The sequence below is a fragment of the Epinephelus moara genome, chromosome 19, assembly GCF_006386435.1.
Source record: "Epinephelus moara isolate mb chromosome 19, YSFRI_EMoa_1.0, whole genome shotgun sequence".
Taxonomy (NCBI): domain Eukaryota; kingdom Metazoa; phylum Chordata; class Actinopteri; order Perciformes; family Serranidae; genus Epinephelus; species Epinephelus moara.
This window is the reverse complement of record NC_065524.1, coordinates 23,861,371-23,883,528: the sequence shown is the minus strand read 5'-3', so window position 1 is coordinate 23,883,528 and position 22,158 is coordinate 23,861,371. Positions and strand designations below refer to the sequence as shown.

At 42.3% G+C, this 22,158-nt stretch overlaps 1 protein-coding gene across 1 annotated transcript in view; it reads right to left on the bottom strand.

Moving 5' to 3' along the window:
• Positions 1–22,158, bottom strand: part of pcsk2 (proprotein convertase subtilisin/kexin type 2) — a 41,554-nt gene that overhangs the window by 3,496 nt on the left and 15,900 nt on the right. Inside the window, exons 6-11 of the mRNA XM_050071466.1 lie at positions 17,363–17,439; positions 16,306–16,394; positions 15,606–15,781; positions 10,931–11,146; positions 8,143–8,243; positions 6,577–6,804 (exon numbers count right to left, since the gene is read on the bottom strand). Coding sequence (XP_049927423.1) covers positions 6,577–6,804; positions 8,143–8,243; positions 10,931–11,146; positions 15,606–15,781; positions 16,306–16,394; positions 17,363–17,439 — 887 coding nt within the window. The remainder of the gene's footprint in view (positions 1–6,576; positions 6,805–8,142; positions 8,244–10,930; positions 11,147–15,605; positions 15,782–16,305; positions 16,395–17,362; positions 17,440–22,158) is intronic.

Here is a 22,158-nt window from a genome sequence, read left to right as displayed (position 1 = left end):
CATGTAGCAGTGTAGGCTACGTAATGTAAACACTCGCAGTAGCGTGCCTGGTGCAGATGACCATCTAAAGACATGTGTCATCTCATTATTTAAAATTTTGCCCACATTTAAATATGAACATGATATGATATTTTATATAATCATAATAATGGATCAATTATTTCAATACAACGACAAAAATCTGAAACTCAAAACAAATAGAAAACTGAGAAAACCAGTAAATTTTCACATGTGACCAGCTGGAAACAGCAAACTTTTGACACTTTTGTTTGATAAATTGTTAATTAGAAACAACAATTTTACCAAACACAAAAGTTTGAACGATGTCCAATAATACCTCACTGCCTCTTAGATGAATTTAAACAACTGTGCTGTAGAAAAGCGTTTATTATATAGCCAGCTGTAAATCTGAGCCATGTTGTCAATAAACTATACATGTAAACACCCTGACCACCTCGGAATTGTAGCTCCTTTTCAGCGCACAAAGAGGTCCTTTTTCATTTTGTCACAACAGATTTGTCCACAGCAGAGTGTAAAAGCAGGCAAATCTAAGTATTGTTTTTGCTTCATGGTAGGGATGACATACTGCTGTTACCGTCTCTTTGGGTGATGGAAAGGAAGAGTGAGAACACAGCAGGGCAGGGGTGGTGGCCAAAGGCTATGAGGAGGCTTAATAACATTATTAGAGGCCAAGGCTGCACCGCAGGCAGCAGGGAAATGGGGGTGGAGAGAAGGCAACGGGGACAAGACACAGAGAGTGAGCGAGAGAGACGTGTGGAACAGCACTCAGTTTGAAAAATGATTAATAGAGCACTACGCTGAGCACAGAGAGGTGAGCTGCTGAGGGCTGATGAAGCAAATTACTATTCCCAGAAAAACAGAACAATTCACAGCGGGGTGTTTCACACTAAGTTACGCCCTACACTGCATGTTGAGACATCTGAAATAACCAAATATTAAACTGTTTTTTCTACTAACAACTCTACTAATGACTCCACATACACTCACTTTATTAAATACACCTAAGTGACTTTGAATGTAGCATGGTTGTTGGTGCCAGACGGGCTGGTCTGAGTATTTCCGAAACTGCTGATCTACTGGGATTTTCACACACAACCATCTCTAGGGTTTAGAGAAGAGAAAATATCCAGTGAGCAGCAGTTCTCTGGGTGAAAATGCCTTGTTGATGCCAGAGGTCAGAGGAGAATGGCCAGACTGGTTCAAGATGATAGAAAGGCAACAGTAACTCAAATAACCACTGGTTACAACCAAGGTATGCAGAAGACCAACAACACGTCCAACCTTGAAGCAGATGGGCTACAGCAGCAGAAGACCACACCAGGTGCCACTCCTGTCAGCTAACAACAGGAAACTGAGGCTACAGTTCACACAGGCTCACCAAAACTGGACAATAGAAGACTGGAAAAATGTTGGCTGGTCTGATGAGTCTGGATTTCTTGTATCAACAGTTCAGGCTGGTGGTGGTGGTGTAATGGTGTGGGGGATATTTTCTTGGCACACTTTGGGCCCCTTAGTACCAACTGAGCATGGTTTTAACACCACAGCCTACCTGAGTATTGTTGCTGACCGTGTCCATCCCTTTATGACCACAGTGTACCCATCTTCTGATGGCTACTTCCAGCAGGATAACTCACCATGTCAGAAAGCTCAAATCATCTCAAACTGGTTTCTTGAACATGATGATGAGTTCACTGTACTCCAATGGCCTCCACTGTCACCAGATCTCAATCCAATAGGATGTGGAGGAACGGGAGATTTGCTTCATGGGTGTACAGCCGACAAATCTGCAGCAACTGTGTGATGCTATCATGTCAATATGGACCAAAGTCTCTGACAAATTTTCTCAGAAGCTTGTTGAATCTATGCCACGAAGAATGAAGACAGTTCTGAAGGCAAAAGGGTGTACCTAATAAAGTGGCCAGTGAGTGTATGTAGGCTGTATGTGTAGAAAGAAAATATAAAGAGACAACTTCAGTTAGTGCAAGTTTGCTAAAGTTATTTATCAAACTTGCAATTTGCCGCCACTTCATTTTTTTCTCCATTTTCATTATCATTAAAAGTGCCATTACTGTTTATGTTTAATCACTATAATTAGTTTATTAGAACGTGTGAGTGTGTTTATAACTAAACCTGGGAGTGAATATGTCCAGATTTATACAGTCTATGGTTTAGATCTCACTTTGACCCCCACAACAATTTGTGCGCAGCAGGTGCACAGTTCCTATCAGATAATGTTCGGAGTAATTACATCAGTCGGTCATAGAGCAGGGAGAGGGATGCCTCTGAAGGGCAGGACCAGCGAAGATTAAAAACAACCCCACACGCACAGTGGGGCACCGTGTGCCAGCTTCACTGATAATGAGAAGTTCTCCTCCAGCTAAGTAAGCCACAGCCAGCCAGAGCAGCTATCAGATCAATGCTGAGCAGTGTGTTTGCAAGCCTGGCTATGCTGGTGTTTATTGCTTTTCTCTGGTGATACACTATCATCAGAGGTGGGCTTGTTGTAATTATATCTGTACCACAATAGAAGCAGCAGAAGCCCTGTGGTGCTGCTGTGGAAACAGTGAACTGATGAGAAATAGGGACGTTATTTCTCCCTCATAAATACCACATTTACGAGGGGTTATTCTTTCGGATATTTAAGGTTCGTCCATGTCCGATTGACGAGCTGATGCCACTTTCCTCAATGGAACGTGTAAAGGCACAGCCACTCTGCATAATAGGGCAAGTCCTCACCACCATTTGCATGTGAAATCCTCGGGGATGCAATAAAAGCACATGACTCTTAAGGGATGCTCCTTTTTTATCTGGCAGTGCTCTCAAAGGAGGCACACACACACACACACACAGGCCCACTTTCACACCATGTTGTTGACTGCATCGTCTGCAGAGCGCTGATTAGAGACTAAAATAAGGAATTGGAGATGTTGATGGTTGCAAAAAAATACACAGACGCACCGCAGTCAGTCTGCTTTTTTTTTATCTTCACCCACACATTGACACTTACACAATGCATGTGAAAGCGTTAGTTCACGCACACATCTGCACACATGAACACCTCCACCTGGAATCCCTTTCTGGCTGTCAGTCAGTCTAATTGACAGTGTTTTCAGGGCACACCATGCTGGGCTATTTGTGGCGCTCTAATTAGAGCGAATAAGAGGGCTAGCCACAGGAAACCACCAGGCATCACACACGGGAGCTCAAAGCCTCAGGATGTGATGAATGGATGGATGGCGGAGCCCTCGTGAGGCAGCCAAGGGGGGACGGAGGAGATAAGTAGGAAAGGAAAGGCTGACAGGGAAGGAGGCTGGGAGGACAGAGATGAAAGTGATGGCAAGGAGGTGGATGGAGGAGATGCAGGGAGGAAGACAGGGTGATGCAAAGGGAGATACTACTTAATGTGAGTGGATACAGGAAGGATAAGAATGAAAGATGCGGAGCAGAGCTCTGAGGATCTCCTCCGAAGCAGAGGCCAGATGGATTGCTATCAAAACGCCACTCTACCCAGAGGCCTGACAGCAGGAGTGAACATTAAAGCATGTGGGGAATATCTCATACTTAAAATTTTCAAGGAATTTATATGCAATATACAAGACATAGTTCCTTTTCAAACTAGAATGACCGCCTCACAGTTGTTTGCCTCCACCAACCAGTCAAGTTGCAGTTTAAATCCATGTCCGTCCAGACTCATATGACAGTAGACAATGCTTCAAATGTGGATGTTGCTGCAAAGACGCTACAAATTCTAAAAAGTAGAGGCTTCACACACATCTTCAGAAGATCTAAACCATCAGCACAGTTTCGAGGTGGACACCCAATATTCAATCTGACAAAAGGTGTCCCATTCTGTTCCCCAGTTATGGTGTTGAGTAACGGCCAGAGAAGTGTTTTTGCAGAACATCATGGTGTCGCAGTGATGCTGACCTTTGACATTTTGGATATAAAATGTCATCATCACTTTATCCTGTTAGACATTTGCGCAAAATGTCTTTAAAATCAGTGTATGAATTCCTCAGTTACGGCCAAAAACATGTTTTGTGAGGTCACAGAAGCCTTGACCTCTGACCACCAAATTGTAATCAGTTCATTATTGAGTCCAAGTGGACGTTTGTGCCAAATTTTCCCTCCTGACATACTGCGTTCACAAGAAAAGGATGAACAGAGAACCCCAAAACATAAATCCAGTCATGGCTGTCGCCAGCGGGGAGGCATACAAATGACTGAGGTACCATTAGCTTGACAAGGCATTTAGTAATGACTCTTTAGTTTGTATTTTTGGGTTCAAATTTAGTTTATAAATATTTATTACAACCATTTTGTCAAAGCCCATGTGGCAGAGATTTTACATAACCTTGCATTTGCTGTCTGTTTTAGTAAATATTTTAAGAAGCCCTTCCAGACATGTTTTACATTTAAATACTCTGCTTGCCAAGTTACACACAATTAAAATTACATCTGCTCCTTCTTCCTCAGAGAACGCAATCTTTTTTTTTAGTTTAAAAAATGCAACTATCAGACACAAGGTATCTGCTACTTCACTGCAAGGTGAACAAGTATGCAGTGCTCAATTCAATTCAGTACAAAAAAAACGAAGAAGAAAAGCTATGTGTCTACAGTAGTTTCCACATTCTGTAAGTTGGAAATTGGACTAGATGTTACAGTCCCTGATGGTCATGCTTGAGACTACGCGTGGGAGTAATAGTGCCGTCTGGGGGTCCGAGTGGCAGCCAAAGGGTTAGATGGATAGAAAAGTGGGAGAGAGCAAAAGTAGATAGGTAGACGAGGATTGTCTTCCAAACTTGTTGTGATGTCACAAAAGTGAATCCAGGTTACTTTACTGCAGCTACAAGTGACAACTGTATTATGAAGCCAAATTCTAATCCAATGTATAGCATCTGTAATAAATTTGCTAAACGACTTCCAGGTGGCCACCAACATCATTAGACATTGATACTTAGTTGAATTTAGGGTGACCAACAGGACAACCTTTAATGCCAATGCCAATTTCATATAGAATACTGGCGACAGATGATGATGATATTTTGTCGGTTTAATTTGTGTTGTTAGGTAACCAATAACCAACTTTATCTGAACATCTCATGCCAACGACATTTTGACATAGAATCATGACATTTAGTCGCAGGGTATGGAGAATAAAACTCAACGTCTGCAAAGCTTCGTAATGTTAGGGTCCACACAACATGAAATTCTCATGTTGTTAGACATTTAAAATGTTGCCAACCTGATTTTCATTTCAACCAAAATTTAACATCTGTCTGATGATGTCATATTGACATGCGGTGCCACCTGGGCTGTACCAGTATTGAAGATTAAGGCCTTGTTTACACGGATGCCGATACAAATAAAAACTGATTTTTATTTATCCTGTGTAAAAAAAATTCCGGGTTTACACGATCAGTTGTGAAAACGATATCCCTGTTTACACAGTTACACAAAAATGGCAGCTTTTTGCTGCAATTAGCATGCCAGGCCAGTGGGTGGCGATATGCCATAGAAGAACGTCATGCATGCACAGTGATTTGTTTTCCTCTTGGCACTAGTGATAACAACAATGATAAACTACATTTTAACCTTATGTAGCATAGTTAGCTGCTATGCACTTACTAATATTCGGCACAGAAGACGATAAGCTCATGCTAAGTTCATTTGTAAGTAGTAGCTCGTAAGTAGTCCCAAAAGTGCTAACAAAACGTAAACAACCCCGCATATGTCTGCCAAATTTTAATTTTTTTTTTAAAAAAACTTTCACTTTGGAAGGTGTTCTTAAAAATCTGTTTTCGTTAAGAAAAACGCCGGTTACGTGTAAATGATAGGTGCAAACGCAAAGATAAATACCCGTTTTCAGAAATATGCAGAACCATATAAACAGGCCCTAATACAGTCAGTGAACTGTCCCAGGAATGTAAATCAAACAGCAATAGTTACCTAAAGTTTGCTGACATTAGCTAAGATTAGCCACCATAAGCTACAGGTCGCACCAGACCAAGAGTGTTTGATTGTGTACAAATTGAAGTTTTCATGTGTAATACAAACAATGTTATAGTCCTTCTCTCAAAAGTATCTGAGCAAAGAAAACCTTTGCACATGCATCACCCTGCAAACTAGATGCCACTAGATGTCTTCTGAGCATCTCTTCAACAAGTCTGTGAGGGATACTCACCATGATCTTTCATACAGAAATCCAATTCAGATGTCAGAAGAGTAATGCAGTGATTAACAAACACTGCCTGTCAGGACATCAGTCTATGTCGTTATAAATCTGCAGGACCATCAGACAGACTGAGCAGCTAATCTAAATATCACTGGGTTATGAAGTGGACACTCCCATCGCATATCTGTTATTGAATTAAGCCTTAGTGGGATACCTCAGTAATTAGATGAGTGTGTCTTTTGTGCTCAGCAGTGTTTTTCTCTCAGCATCTTGGTGAAGGTTTGAAATTGTAGAATATGTGGTGATTCCATGTAACATGCAGTAGGTATAGTATTTAAAAAAGAAAAAAAGAAGTAAAAATGGGTGGAAATGTGACTCACTGGGCCTCCTGAATGGATCCGGCTACGCAGTGGAAACGCTCAGGCACGGTTTTCCATTCCTTGGCCATTTTCACCATGCCCCCAGCGTCCAGGACACCGTAGCCAAACAGGTGGTTGAACTCGAGACCCACGCCATTCCTCCTCCACTGGTGGACCTCGTCATGGAGCTGGTTCCTCTTGGAAGTCAGGACTGACAGGTGCTGCATGTCTCTCCATGTCAGGTTAGGGCTGGGATGGACAGCGAGGAGAGTCAGTATTGTTAATTAGAACTGGTAGACATGGTAGCGGGGGGAAAAAAACAACATTAACTAATATTAAAACATTTCTGCTTCATGGTTTTGCCTTAATGACACACTTTCAATTATCTAAACATCATAGCGTCTGTACTGTGAGGCAGATGGCTGCCTTTGTCTGCGTCTCCCTCCATTATCTTGGCTCTGTGTAGTGACAGCTTTGTTCTGGCTGACTCACTGACTCCTGCCGTTGGTTCAAGTGTGTTTGGGCAGTAAAAAGGCCGTGCAGTCATCCTAACAGCCTCGTGGGTTATTTGCCACCGGACAGGGCAAGCATCCGCTCCCCCCAACAGCAACATCATTATTGTGTGTGCAGAGCAAACAGTGTTTCTTTGCTCAACTCCACTAACTGGTGTCAGTTAATGGCAGCAGAATCTTGTCAGCACTTTAATGTGAGAAATGGAGCGTCTGAGAGAAAAGAACGGCTCCCCTCTGGGATTTGAGAAGCAGTAATTCTCCAGGTTTTAGATTTGTCATATTGGTTTAATTATGTGTGGGCGGGTTTACTTAAGTGGCATATGTTTTCAATTATTTTTCTGATCCACAAGGAACAATTTGCTCTGAATTCACAAGGATTACAAAATAAACTCCACCTTGTACCACAGTGTTAATATGACACAATTAACACTTTCTTGTAAACATCACTAATAGTAGCTTCACCATAAGCCTACACACAATTTTCAGACACTGCAGTGTGTTTATCATCCCATCCTCTCTGCTACAAACATATAGTATATAAACTGTATTTTTCCAGTCTTGTACTGAGATATACACTGATCCAAATGTGATTTGTGTCCTTGGCACAGGCACATAGAGTCTGTACTTTGTGGGCGACGGAATAAGCGCTGCTTTGCTTTTCATTCGGCCTCAGATTGTGATAAATAAACAACTGTGTGAAAAGTGGAGAGCTGATTCGTGCCTTGAAGGAGTTCAGACACACACACAGAAAATAACTATAAAGGGATCTGAGTATAGAGATTGACGGAGGAAGTCAGAGACATTGATGCGATACAAAAGCTCAAGGTTGTACTTTGAAAAGAAATGCTCATAAATGAATAACATGCAAACAGTTTTGTTTTTTTTTCCCAAATCAAAGATTATCCGAATTTAACGGCTGACAGAATGTTATTGTAGACTGTTACCCTCTGACCAGCACTTTCTTCAACACAGAGAAATCAAATGTGTAATGTAATAATGTTTAATACATACAGTTGATCTAAATCAACAATCACAATTATTGCATGTGTGTGGAAGGAGCAAGGTGACGACATACTTAGCCTCAAGAGCCAGAGCAAAGACACCAGCTGCTTCTGGAGCTGCTGCTGATGTTCCTGAGTGACGCAGTGTGCAATTCCCATACAGGTCTGTGGTGGCCTGAAATAACCAAATCACAGGATCATTAAGTCACTCAACATCCTCCCCTTCTTGCCCACAAAACTGACACCACCCTATCAAACAACAAAAAGAGCAAATACATAATTGTCTCCCTTTTCCGTCTCTCTGTCCCTCCTATTTTTGCACAGCCCCTAAGATCCTGACTCAGACATTTAATACACAGTTTTCTCATTAAGCACTTGCAGTTTAAAGGAATACTTCACCCCCCAAATGACCATTTGTATATCAAATACTTACCCTGTATTTAAATTGAATTGGTAAAAAAACCAACCTCTCTTGCATGCCTGAACGAAGAATCCAAAAACAAAGAAAATTCTTATGCAGTATAATCTCGGTCTTATTTACCCAGTTGTATGTTAGTACTTCTCAGAGAACAGCATTTTCCGACAGGGATCTGAACTAAAGGTAAAACTTGACTATGCTCTCCTCAGTGCCAGACTCCATTGACAAAAACAGTGATTTTACCTCGCTTAACATGGGAGCTACTGGTCTACCACTATGCGGTACTTTGTGTTAATGTGTGACTTTGGTAAATCCAAACTAACTCTTTAAGACGCCAAAGTCACACAATAAAACAAACAAACTACCGATCGAGGCAGTGGTAGACCAACAGCTCCCGTGTTCAGTGAGGTAAAATGACTGTTTTTGTCACTGGAGTCGGGCTTTGAAGAGAGTTTACTGTGAGAGTTTTACTGTTTGTTCAGTTGCCCATCTTAAAGGCCTGGATCAACGTATTCTCAAAGAATAGTTTGTACGATAGCCAAGGAAAAATGCATGCACAACACAATATCTTGTGAATTAGTACAGTTACGTAATAAATGTAAGGATACAGAGGTTAGGTGTAGGCAAGTAAAGTTACCATGATTAGGTTTAGGAAAGGAAACATGGCGAAGATGCACCTTACAAAAATACCAGTTTTACCTCGCTTAACACAGGAGCTGTTGGTCTACCACTGCCTCGATCGGTAGTCTGTTTATTTTATTGTGTGACTTCAGTGTCTTACAGGGTTAGTTTGGATTCACCAAAGTCACCCAATAACACAAGCAAACTACCGAGTAGTGGTAGACCAGTAGCTCTCGTGTTAAGCAAGATAAAATTACTGTTTATGTCAGTGGGGTCGGGCTTTGGAGAGAGATTACAGAAGTTTCACTTTCAGCTTAGGACCCCATCTTAAAGGCCTGTCTGGATCAACGTGTTCCCAAAGAACGGTTCATATGATAGCATGATGATATGATAGATGATCTCAGCCTTTCAAAATATGTACGAATTTGTATGCATTACTTTTCATAGAATAAACATACATATAGTTTGTGAGAACAGCCTGTCTGGATAAATGTGGCTTATATTATACTACATGAGTTGTGTGAGAGTTGAGTAAACAAATGCTTTGATATAGTACTTCTGTTGTTAAATGTGGTCACCTATGCCTTCAATTCATCAAGCATTTACTCCGTTTTTGGATTCTTCGTTCACTGTGGAGGCGAGAAACATGTTTTCTTTACAAATTCAGTTTAACACTGGGTGAGTAATCAATATACACATTGTCATTTAGGGTGTGAAATATTCTATAGGGACATGTCCACAATCAATATGATCCTTTTGCTTCACATATAATTTGAAGAACAAAGACAGAAAAGGATGAATTAGAGTGCAAAGTGTACATTGGCTGAACTGTTATATAAACACATCAGCAGGCAAGTTATGTTTATATTTACTGAATAAGCATTTAATTATTTAATTTGGCGCTTAATTAGAAATGATAACAGATTGACTGAAATTAGAGGGGAACCCCTAGGGAAGATCCGTGGCTCTGTCAACAGCCAAAGGTGATTTGCATAATCACAAACACAAACACCGCTGCCTTTGTACCCTGGAAAATTCTTCTCGCACACATGCATGGTATGGAACATCGCTCGATATTCTCAATGACTGCACGTTAAGATAAAAGAGCATTCTTTCTCCGGACACTTACCATCAAGGTCAGGTATTTGTTGTCAATAAAAGGTGGTAAGTATCACCTGTCGTGCTGTTTTCAAGATGGGGTTAGGGTTAGGGTCTCTTTTTGATTCTAGTGACTCATCCACTCTGTTTTTTTGATGATCACGCACTGGTGACACAATTCTCCACGTAAATGCTCAGATAGCTGCGAGCCAGTTCCTGTTGTTTCAACTTATAACTCTCTGCTGATGGTTTTCCTTGTCATGGTAAAAATAAAGCAGTAAGAACCAATAACAGAGAAGTCCATAAAAACGTTTTCATATTTCCCTTAATAACAATTCACAACGCCTCAAAGGCCGTGATCAACACAGTATAGCGGGTGCTCTTGAGCATCTACAGCAAAATGATGCATCTGGAAGTCCAGGGAGGTAATCACAGAAGAGCTATTCCTCCACCCAAACCCCCATTTTTCACAACCAGCCAGCAATTACAGCGTAACAGCCTCTCAGGCTGGTCTCATCCAACCTCCTGAAAAGCTTTGTATACAGTTCCTGCTGGGCCAACTGAAAAGAAGCTATTTACAGTTAAGTCCATGAATGAGAACGTATCTTTGAAAGATATTACGAAAATGTATTGAGCTGTCTTTGCTAAAAGTGTACGTACCCACTGTCAAAGGTTACTTCAGGGACTGTCAACAAGAAACATGTATTTAACACAAACACACTCACAACGCCAGCCTCTGGGTTCCTCTTGCGTCCGTTGCTGAACGTGGATGCCAGGGTGGAGGAGCAGCTCTCATCGTACAGGGCCGTGCGTCCGTCGTTAATGGCTGAGTTGATGGAGATCGTCCACATGCTCGAGGCGTAACCATCGCAGTTGCAGTCGTCATAGCTGCCACCATCTCCTGATGCCCACACGTAGATGCTGCCTTTTCCTCCACGTCCCTAAAACATCATCATTATCACAGTTCTGGTTAGTGGTGGAACATACATGTGTGAAATTAGACTACTAATCATGTGCATGATCTAACTCCAAATGATAAAATAACGAATCAGAATTATAAAAATAGGACAAAATGTCAAAATGTAAGGAGGGACATTTTCAGCTAATAGATTGCAAAAGACATATAATTTAGGGATCTATCACTCAATCAAACCCGACCCATGCATGTACAGCTGAACATGCTATTCCAGTGCTTCAGTCACTTGAAGAAGCTGTATGCAACATTCAGAGCATATCTATGATCCAGAGTCTGAGGCAGGATTGCCTGCACATGGCTCTCAACGTGGAAGTGGTTGAGCCAGCAGCTAGCAGCTAACGGTGCTAACAGAGCGAACAATGCCAGCAACTGTTACAGTGCTGACAGAGCCAACAGTGTTAACCTGGGTAGGAATAAGAGGGTAGGCGTTACACTTCAAGATGGTAGTCCACCACTATAAGTCATCATTATCAGCGTTAACCGCCTAAAGTGTTGCAGAGCGTCGTTCCTGTGGGCTCTGGCAACACTAAACCCCTGAGCTTGCCTGAGAAGGACTAAATGCACACACCTGCTGTTTTTAAAAGTCCCATGGAGAGAGACTCTCACTGCAGCCTGTTCTAGTTTGTTCTGAAAATGTCTGTGTGCAACCTAGTTCTGTGGACGATAAACAAGGTGCAGACTGATAAAGGAGGAAATACAGTGATTGCAGGACGGAGCAGTAAGTGACAACCGCGCCCACATTAAAGAGTACTGTTTACAGTGGAAATGCTAAGGTCTAGGTACCATGTCTGAAGGGTTCTAAAGGTACCATACCGAAAGTGTTTGGTGGAAATGTTCCAGGGCGATACAATTAGGCAACCCACACACCCAGGGACTCACAGGAACTAACATGAATCACCGTCTACCACAACAAAGAACAGAGAAGCTCTGATGACAACACACACAAAGGGAGCGTGACTTCAGGGCACCATTACCAGCAAATAGTTGTTTGCTGCTATATTCATTCTCTGAATGTCGCATACGGCTCCTTAATAACTGGGCTTCCCAGTTCACTGCTCACTGACTACAATCCCTTCAGACCTCTTGGGTCGTCGTGGTTGTACATAGAAAAAGATGAACATGGTGAGGTGATTTATTTGTGTCTGTTGGCTGGATGTAGGGTTTTTTGTTTTTGGGGGCTGAAAGAAAGAAAGACCTGGGGAAAGTTGATGGACAGGAGAGGAAAGGATGACACGAATGACAAATTAGCAACTAGCAATGCAAAAACAAAAGAAGCGGTGGTACATTATAAATCAGTGGTATCAAAACAAATTTAAAGAAGACATGATGATACTGATGCTACAGTATAAACTTGAGTTTCTCAGATCAAGCCACAGCTGATGGTAAAACCTGACTGCCTTTCATCTTTAACCAGGACACAGGAACACAGCCTTACGGACAAAGTCTGAATTAAGGGAGATAACAGGACGTTCATGGTTGAAATGTATTTAAATGAAAGGCAACAAATGGAGACACAAGCATACAAGGTCCTATCTGTGACAGCCTTGCTTCCTGCAGCATTCTGAGCACATCAGAGCTATTATATAATTTTTTAGTCACAGCAGGTGGAAAGGCATTACAGTAGTGATGAAGGCATGAAAAAATGAAAGCATTTTATGTCCTTCCTTTTTGCAACGGAGCATAATACCTTCTGTAGATTTAAACACACAGTAAAATGTCATCTTTGTTGCTGACAGAGTGCCTTGAAACATGAAACAACTGACTGCGGCTCCACGCAGAGAGCATCCTCTTCACCATACGCTGCACCTGTCTCTACAAAAGGCTGACCGTTTTCCCCATAGAACATAAGATCAAGTGGAGGAGGAGTGGCATGTTCTTCCCTTCACGGTGCTTATTTATGTCGCTCTCTATTTGAATTGCAAAGACAGGTTTGAGCACCGTTGAGCTCACCTATGAGCTTCGGGCCTTCTGCTTTCTGTCTCCTGCGCAATCCAAACAAAGTGCTTTAATTTTGCACGGCACTCTGTGTCATTTATTTCCATTATCGGTGGCAATTTGCAGTTATGCTTAAGATGCAGACTTGAAGCCGCTCTATCTGACTCAGTTGTTAATTTAACATAATGTGCTTCTTAATTTTAAATGTTTCCTTTTTTTCTCTTTTGTACAGTGCACATCATGCTCAGCCTACACAGAAGCTGCTTATATAAGTGATCATTAGAATCTCAGTGGCAGATCGCAGAGTGGCTGTTTGATTAGTTGTGTTTACATGATCGGAGATGACAGTCAGCTTTGCTCCTACTCAGCTACACTGCCTGAAACGGGGTCATTTCAGAGCAACCCACACCTGCCTGCATGCAGTGCATGATGATTAATCAAGCAAATAATTGGCAGTGGCATTGTTATCATGGCACCTTTGTGTGTGTCAAAGAAGACTGCCCTTCAACCTGAGGGCCTGTGTTTAAGTCTGCAGGCCTGCGAGAGTTTTCACCATGCTGAAGTGTTGTCGTGCAAGCCCAGAATGCCTAATCAGCTCCAGAGGCCCTCGAACTCCACTCTGACTTTTAGGGGGCAATGATTAATTAATCAGAAAAACATTCTTGTGGAGTTAAAAGTAGTGTCACACATTACAGGTGATGATGATGGATTGACTGCCCATTTATATTCTTTGCCTCTAAACTGGCTGTTTGTACGATCAGCATCAACATTGACAACAAAATCGCCATTACATTTCTGCAAACCATGGACAAGTTACGTTTGTATGTTTCAATTTCATGCTGTGGTTGAAGTGTAGTTAGGTTTAGGCACAAAAACCACTTAGTCAGGGTCAGGTAAAGATCATGTTTTACCTTAAAATATCCAACTTGGTGGCCGCAAACATGGCTCTACATGTGCTGAACTTTTGTTAAATTAAAAAATGTCACAACAAAAAGGTCTGGACATTTCATGAACTTCTGTTTAAAAAAAATGCTTGTGCTGCCACCAAATAGCTGGAAATGTCCTGAACTCTTATTTAAGAGTGCTGCTGTCTGCTACTTGGCAGCCATCTTGCCAAGGTGTCACCCCATACACTTGGGCTGTGTACTGGCGAGCAGTGGACTGCACTGTGCGTACATGTTTTTCAATTATTTAAAATCCTATCTTGAAAATAAAATTGTGACAAAAGCAGCACATCGTGTCTTTGGGTTCTTTTCTACTGATGAATGAGCCTGAGATGCGTTTTTTGGCTGTGACCACTCACTATGACGCAAATATATTTGGATGCTGATGATTGGTGCACATGTCACGAGCCAGAGGTCAGTGTATGATGAACATTTCTGGCCGCTATGCAGGAGTTTGATGCAACAGGGAGATGCAGAATGAAGTTCAAATAGGTAGGAAAACTACTTAATTTTCCAATCTGGCCCTTTTATTGTTTATTGGAGCAGCTTGGTTTGGGCTTCGTGTTACATATTGTTGCTGTACATTTCTGGGGGGCTGTATTCATCACTGTCACGGCCCTGGCTGTGGCACTAGTTTTCCTCTGTGTCTGTGCCGTGGGCGTGGCACCTCCTTCACTCTCCTAGGTTCCTGATTACATTCATTCAACTCACCTGCTCTCTGCTGCTCACCTGAGAACCATCCAGTAATCAACCCTGTAGTATAAAACATCATCTCTCCTCTCCAGCTCGTTGAGTCTATCACTGTGGTATAGTCACACTTCCGGCAATTGTTCAACTGTGAATTCAACTCAGACTTTTGCTTGTGTACCTTTTTTGTGGATACTTGCCTTGTGTTTTCCTGTGTCATAGGATCACCGCCTGCCTGCCTGTTTTCTGCCACACTCCCAGCCAGCAACACTCCTCCAACCTAGTTTGCTTCCCTGCCGTCAACCTACTCTCCTCAGCCTCCATCCCCTGGATTTTTCAAAACACCTTTTTACCACGTCTTCCAGAGTCTGCGTTCACCTTGTCGATTGTAACAAAAACATCATAGCACTACTTTTAATGCAGTCTGAGCAAAGGAATTAGTATTTGCCTGCATCAGTAAAACAAAATAAACGTCTTTATGTAAACCAATTATTAGCATTTGTACGTACAAATGTAACATATCCTCGGTTTACAGAAACGTCCAATGCCAACATTTTATTCTGGCAACTGGGCTGACAGAGCCCAGAGCAGCCTCAGAGTGCAGACCTTTTCATCTTTGTATTAATAGCGTACAGTAGAACAGAGCTTCACTGTCCCCACGGGGCAGTTTGGTTTCGACATCAGTCATCAGTCAAACGAACAGGAAGAAACAAGACTAAGAACCTACCGAAGCAAATTACACACACTGTGTAAAGGGTCACTTGATACAAGTGGAACAAATCAGTACAATTTATCCTGGCTAGTTTCTGGCACGTTATTCTAAAAACCCGGTGCATAGGGGGTTTAACATGGCCTTACTTTGTTAACGCCATCAGCCATAGCCTGCAGCGTGAGCTCTCGGGGTCCATCCACCGTCTTTCCGTCATCAGTCGGACCCCAGCTGGCGCTGTAGATGTCAATAACCTGGGGCATGTGGCTGATGGATGATGCTTCGATGATGTCAGTCATAAAGGGCTGATCCAACATCCTGATACCTGAGAGAGCAGCATCTCCATATGAATCTGACATTCAAATTCCAGCTACTCTTGCTTCACAATATTGTATATTAGCTTTATATCTTTGAGACAGCACAATACAACACATTTAAAGCATCTAAGCCCCTGACACCTTGACAATAGCAGGACAGTGATGTTAGTATCATAGAAGCACACATACCAAGCAGTCAATAGTCATTTTCGTATTGCTCATGTGTAACTCCCAGAGCAAACCGCAAGAAAAATCTATATGAAACAGAAACATGGAGCTTTCCAGATTAATGGTGTTGTCCTCTTGCTCTGTGAACTCAAACTGCCCTCTGTAGTAATTTGCAGTAATCGTATGAGTAGAGAAATGCTGCTTAAATGTGGTTCAATACCAAACAATGCAGCACCATTTTTTCCACAATATTGTATGCATACATCCTACCTCTGATCATTTCATTATACTGTGATCAGAAATGTGATTTGCTAACATCATTTACAGCTCATTGCTATGCTCATTGCTCGAATATGACACACACCTGCCACCTTGGAGTTGTAGGCGACTCCCACGCCGCAGATGTTGTTGTTGGCTGCCGCAGACACCTCTCCAGCACATCGTGTGCCGTGACTGGTGATATCAGAAAAAAAGCAGAGAATGTACTTAATGGGATTTGCATGACTTTACATGAATTTACAAAGGATATATTGTGGGTTAAGTTCAAGATAAGATTCCCCAGATTAGATGCAACTCCTGCTTTTGTTGACTTTGTGCCAGACTAGAATGAGGAAAGAGGTTTAGCATTTTCCCCCGCCATAAATCAATTAAAAATTAGCATAAACACTCTGTGACCTGAGGAACATTAGCTCAGGTAGAAGCACCAAGATTTATCCCTCCATTTCGCCATCACTCATCCGAGTCTGGCTGAATGTGTTTGCACATATCAGTGTTCTGTGTGCAGCATGTGATGTGTGCCTATCGCTCCATCCCTCCGCTCCCCACAGCGACACTGCAGAGAGTCAACCCCTCTCTCCCAGCATGCTTTGCTACAGACAGGCAGCTATTTATAACAACCAGCTGATTAGCCAGCGAGTTGCGCCCGACAGTCAGCAACTGCTACACTGGCAAACCCAAATACTCCCCTCTCACTCCCACACACGCGTGCGCACACACACTGATACATCTGAGCAGATGGAGGCACGAGGAGAGGCAGAGGAAGAATACATTCCTCTTTGTTCCTCTCTTCGACATGTGTTGCCGTGGCAGTGGATCACCCGGTGTGACTGGGAGATGGGAGCCAGATAAGGCTTTATCAGACAGAAGGTCGCCACTGTGAACACTGCGACCCTGAGAGGAGACTAGACTTGTGCTCGTTCTCCGTTATCTCCCTTATCTCCTCAAAGTGAGCGCGTAGAAACAGGCATCATGTTTTCTGTGGTGTTGTGTTGGCCAACAGCTCCATTTATACTGCACTATTATGTCTTATTGGAGCTATGCGAAGAGAGGAGCTGCCAGACTCCGGGGATCACACACTCATGTGCACACAGAAACACACCGAATGTGTATTTATAAACAGGGGTCCACTGGGTGAGCTTTACCTGTTGAACCAGTCATCTGTGTAGCGTGGAAATGGGAACGGGTCATTGCTGCTGAAGTCGTAGCTGGCGTCGGCATTCTGAAAGGACCAAATGGATGCATTCACAAAAACAACAACATTGAGACAGAAAAACAAAAGGAGAGAAAGCAGAGAGGAGCATTTCATGGGGAAGTGCTGACCTTATCACAGCCTGCTGTGGCATCTGGATGGATTTTTCCAAAACATGGCTTCCCAGTGAGAAATACTGATACTTATAGTTTGATGGGTACACCTAGCTACACAATTTAATGATATAGTTCAACATTTTGGGATACATGCTTAATCACCTTCTTGCCAAGAGTGAGATGAGAAAATCAATATCGCTCTCATTTCTATACAGTACATATGGAGCTATAGCCAGCCTTGCTTCCTGTTTTTAGCTTAGCTTAGCATAAAGACAACAGGGGGACTCTGCTAGCCTAGCTCTGTCAACGCTAGCAAAATCTTCCTACCAGCACATTTGTTTAATGTGTACAAATATTAAACAAATATAGCATGATAATTTGTGAGTTTTAGAGGTGGTATGAATCAGAGGTCGGACAAAGTCATCGTTTTGCAAGTCAAAGTAAGTCTGAAGTCTTTGCACTCAAGATCCCAAGTCCTTGACTTTGAGAACTGGATACAGCATTGGACGTGGAGCTCTGTTCGTATCTATGAAGGTTGCTCAGTGGTGCACGAAGCCAAAGAAGTTCAGTTTGTTGGCCCTTAGACCAGGCACACCAGAGACTTCCATCAGCCGAGCCATCCACTTCCACCATCTTAAATGGGTGAAAATAATTCAATCCAAATGTTTTCGCAACAATTGGATCAAATCCCAATGGTAAAACCAGACTTTTCACGGGGGTTGTGATGCTAAAAACGTATCCACTGATTTAGAGACATCTCTCTCACCATGTAAGTCTGTGGGGCTACAGGGCATCATGTGACAGTGGAATTGCACTGTTTGGCCACTATGAAAACTGGCTTCAAAGCCCTGCACACTTCCATAAAAAAGTCATAATGCTCTTTTCACCAAATGTAATGTCATTTTAATAACAGAGTAACATTATATTCAATTTAGAAATATAATGAATGCTTTTTAAAATTTGAAGGCCTGTCAATTTGTCAGAAAATTAATCATAAAAAAGAAGTGCTGTTTCTGTCCTGACTTGTTGAAAGTCTTTCTTCTCATATTTGAAAAATGGCTGTAACTTTATCTTCCCATATTGCTTGGGGGGGAAGGTGTAGTGACAATTTCTATTTTTTCCTTCTCTGACACCTCTTTTCCTCACTTACCTCACTTCCCTCCCTCCTCTTTCTTTAGCACTGATTAGTTTCTTTCATTCTTTATTCACTTATTAACCTAACTGAGTTCACCTGTTCACTCCTATTTACACCCTGAACACCATTTCACTTATCCTTTCGTCATCATCACATGGGGGGGGCAGTTCTGATTCATTACCCACGTGTTTTTGCTTCCTCCCCTCCCTTTTTTGTTTAACTACAAGTTCTTCAGTTTGAAAGTGAATCTTTGTGTATGCCAGATAAAAATGTCAGTGGCTGTGCATTCTGATCAATGCCTGTGACAGCAAACCTCTCCTCTTTAACAGAAGGTATCAAGTATTTTCAAGTCAAACGGCTCAAGTCCAAGAAAAGTAACGAGTTCTTTGTGTTTATTAAGTCCAAGTCAAGTTGCAAGTGTCCGAAACAAACCGAAGAAGGACTCACAAAGCAGACTCACAGACTGGGGAAAAAAAGCTTGAGGTCTTTAATCAGGCTCCAAATCAACAGGAAGAAAGGGTGTTCCAAAAGGCAAAAACTGTCAAACATACACTCACAGGAAACACTGGAAGTGTCACTCGAAGGTAAAGATGATCAGGCAACAAAGGAGGCAAAGACAAGGACTTAAATATTCTAAGACAAGGGAGAAAATGAGATACAGGGGAAACACATTAGGGCGGGGCAAGTAAACATAAAGGAGGGAAACCCGACAAGACGTGGGAAATGAGACGAGACATTGGCTACCAAAATAAAACAGGAAACACAGGGATGACAAATAAACATGAGCTCAGGAGCTTGACGGGTCATGACAGCAAGCCTTTTGTGATTTTGTCAGGTCGACTCTAAAGTCATTAAATTTGCCCAAGTACCGTGATTCAAGTTCAGACCTCTGCAGCCATGCTAGCTGTTTCCCTGTTTCCAGGCTTTATGCTAAGCTAAGCTAACTGGACAGCATCATAATTACTGCACAGGCATGACAGTGTTATCGATCTCCTCCTTTAACTCAGACGCTGAAAGTAATAAGGCATATTTTGGAAAATGTCAATCTACTCCTTTGCTATGACAGAACTGTAATAAATAGAGGGTTGCAATGTTAAGTGTTTTGTTAAAACTGTTTTAAAGAAGACATGCCAAAGCTATCAAACAAATCTTTACTCTGCAGCGATGCCGGAATAATGTGTGGTCACAGTGGGCATTTCAAGCTGAGAAAATAATGGCTGAATCACTGCAAGCATTTAATTCCACATGGTCAAAAGTAATAGGATCAGAACGAACGGCAGCGGAAAAGCAGGAGAAACAAGTTGCAAGAGGCGCACATCTCCCAGAGAGACATTAATGCAGTCAACATAATTACCAGATAGCCATGTCTGAAGAACACACACACACACACAGACACACAGGGCTCAGGATTCAACAGACACACTCGGGGAAAGTCTCACTCTCATTGCTCTTTCTGGAACACACTTCCAAAGCTTATGCAGCCTACCGCAATCTGCTGTAATCTCTTCTTTACCCATCACTCATGTCACTTGGAGTGGAATCTATTTTGCTCTGTAACCCAGTAACAGGTGCTTCGTGTGGTCATGAGTATGGAGGAGCCACAGACGTGCTCATTTAGCCGTAGGACTGAACACATCGGATCAATCTTGGGGGCTGTTTCCACGCTCAGGCCCGACAGCTCTGCTGGCTGACATTTAGACGAGATGACTCAGTCAGCGACAAAGAAAAAGCACAACGGCAAAAGCTTACTGACCCAATGGAGAAACACTGTAATTATCACGATGTGGAGCAGGTGACTATGGAGGAAAGTAGCGATGCTTACGCCGATGATGAAGCGGTGGTAGAGAAAGGTTCATGCCTCTGTGATTGTTTAAGGAGATGTGATCATAAAAAGAAGGGTAAATGCCATCTTTACTATTTCTTTCTTTGGAATTACTTCTTATCTCTTCTCTCTCCTATATGTCAAAGGAAAAATAAAATAAAGTGTTAGCAGGTGGCACAACACCAGCAGTGTAGAAAGTGTAAAATTTGGCTTGAAAACGTTATCAGTATTCACAGAGAGAACATGCCGCTCCCGAACAGGTTTTGTACTCACGTCAGGAGCAGGAGCACGAGTGCATTTTTTAAATTTATTTTTTATTATTAAATGGAGTGAAAAGTGCTGAGGCCCGGTAATAAATGACACAGGGGGCATGTCCATGAATCACTTGCTGTGCTTCTCAAGCTCATATCGTCTGCTATCAATCAGACTCTGTTCTTCCTCCGGTGTCCTGTGAGCAACTGGGGTCAAAATAATGGATTGTACCCGGTCTCAGCCACGTCACCTTTCCCCGGCAACCCTCGTATGTTCACCGTCCTCGGAGCGAAAGGTAGGAGAGCAGTGACTCATAGCTGCTGTAGAGGAGGCCAGTATGCCTCGTCTTTATAGACTCAGATGAAGTCAAATAAAAAGTTTTTGGATTGGAATTAATAGACAGTAACTTCAGCAAAACTTCTTTCTATGCTAGGCTAAAAAAGTGTCTGTCATTTTCCACATCTAATCCACTATATCTCAGAGGAAAATACTGTACTATTTACTCCACTATATCAAGAGCAGTTACTGAATAATTTTCAGATTTTAAAAGTTATACCAGTGGTTCCAAACCCATCTGACTTGTGACTCTGCCAGCTGACATTATTCACATCATCTGGCGGGGTTTTACCTGCTCTCGGTCTGTTGCTCGAACTACAGGGAAACAGGAAAATGTATGAAGCATTTCACATAAAATGCAAAAATTAAATAAAAATTTCCGGAGGCACAGTGGTGCAGTGAGCAAGAGGGTTCCTGGTTCAAACCCGGGGTGGGGGAGCCCTTCTGCGCAGTGCTTGCATGCTCTGTCAGCTTGTGTTTTCTCCAGGTTCTCCGGCTTCCTCCCACAGTCCAAAGATAAGCGGGCTAGGTTGATTGGTGACTCTAAATTGGCTGAAGGTGTGAATGTCTCACTCCGAAGTTGTTGAAATCCGGCGCTTTGCGGCATCAGACACTGACGAAAAAAGCCATCCAATATCGTCAGTATGTTAGGGGCTTGTTGCTGTTATAGTTTGAAGTTTGGAACAAGAATGAAAGAAAGGCTCCAACAAACACTGACTTTCACCCAAGAGAGCAGTGTTTGCGTCCCATAAGATTTTTAAGACAACCCCTGTTCTTTTTTCCTAAACCCAACCATGTGCGTTAATTGCTGGAGGCAAAATTTCGCATTGTTGTACTGATGTAGTGCATTTATTTTGAAAGAGACTTTATGTAAAAGCTACATTTCCTGTGAAAACGGAAGTTTATTTTGAAAGACGACAATGCATGTAACAGGCAGAACTTGACATGGCGTCCCAGAATGTCAACAACGCACCTAGGGTATCTTTCATGTCATATGTGGACATGGAAGGTCCATAACCAAACATCGATATGTGAAGAGATCGAAGTGAAAATGTGCTGGAATGTGAGTGTGAATGGTTGTCTGTCTC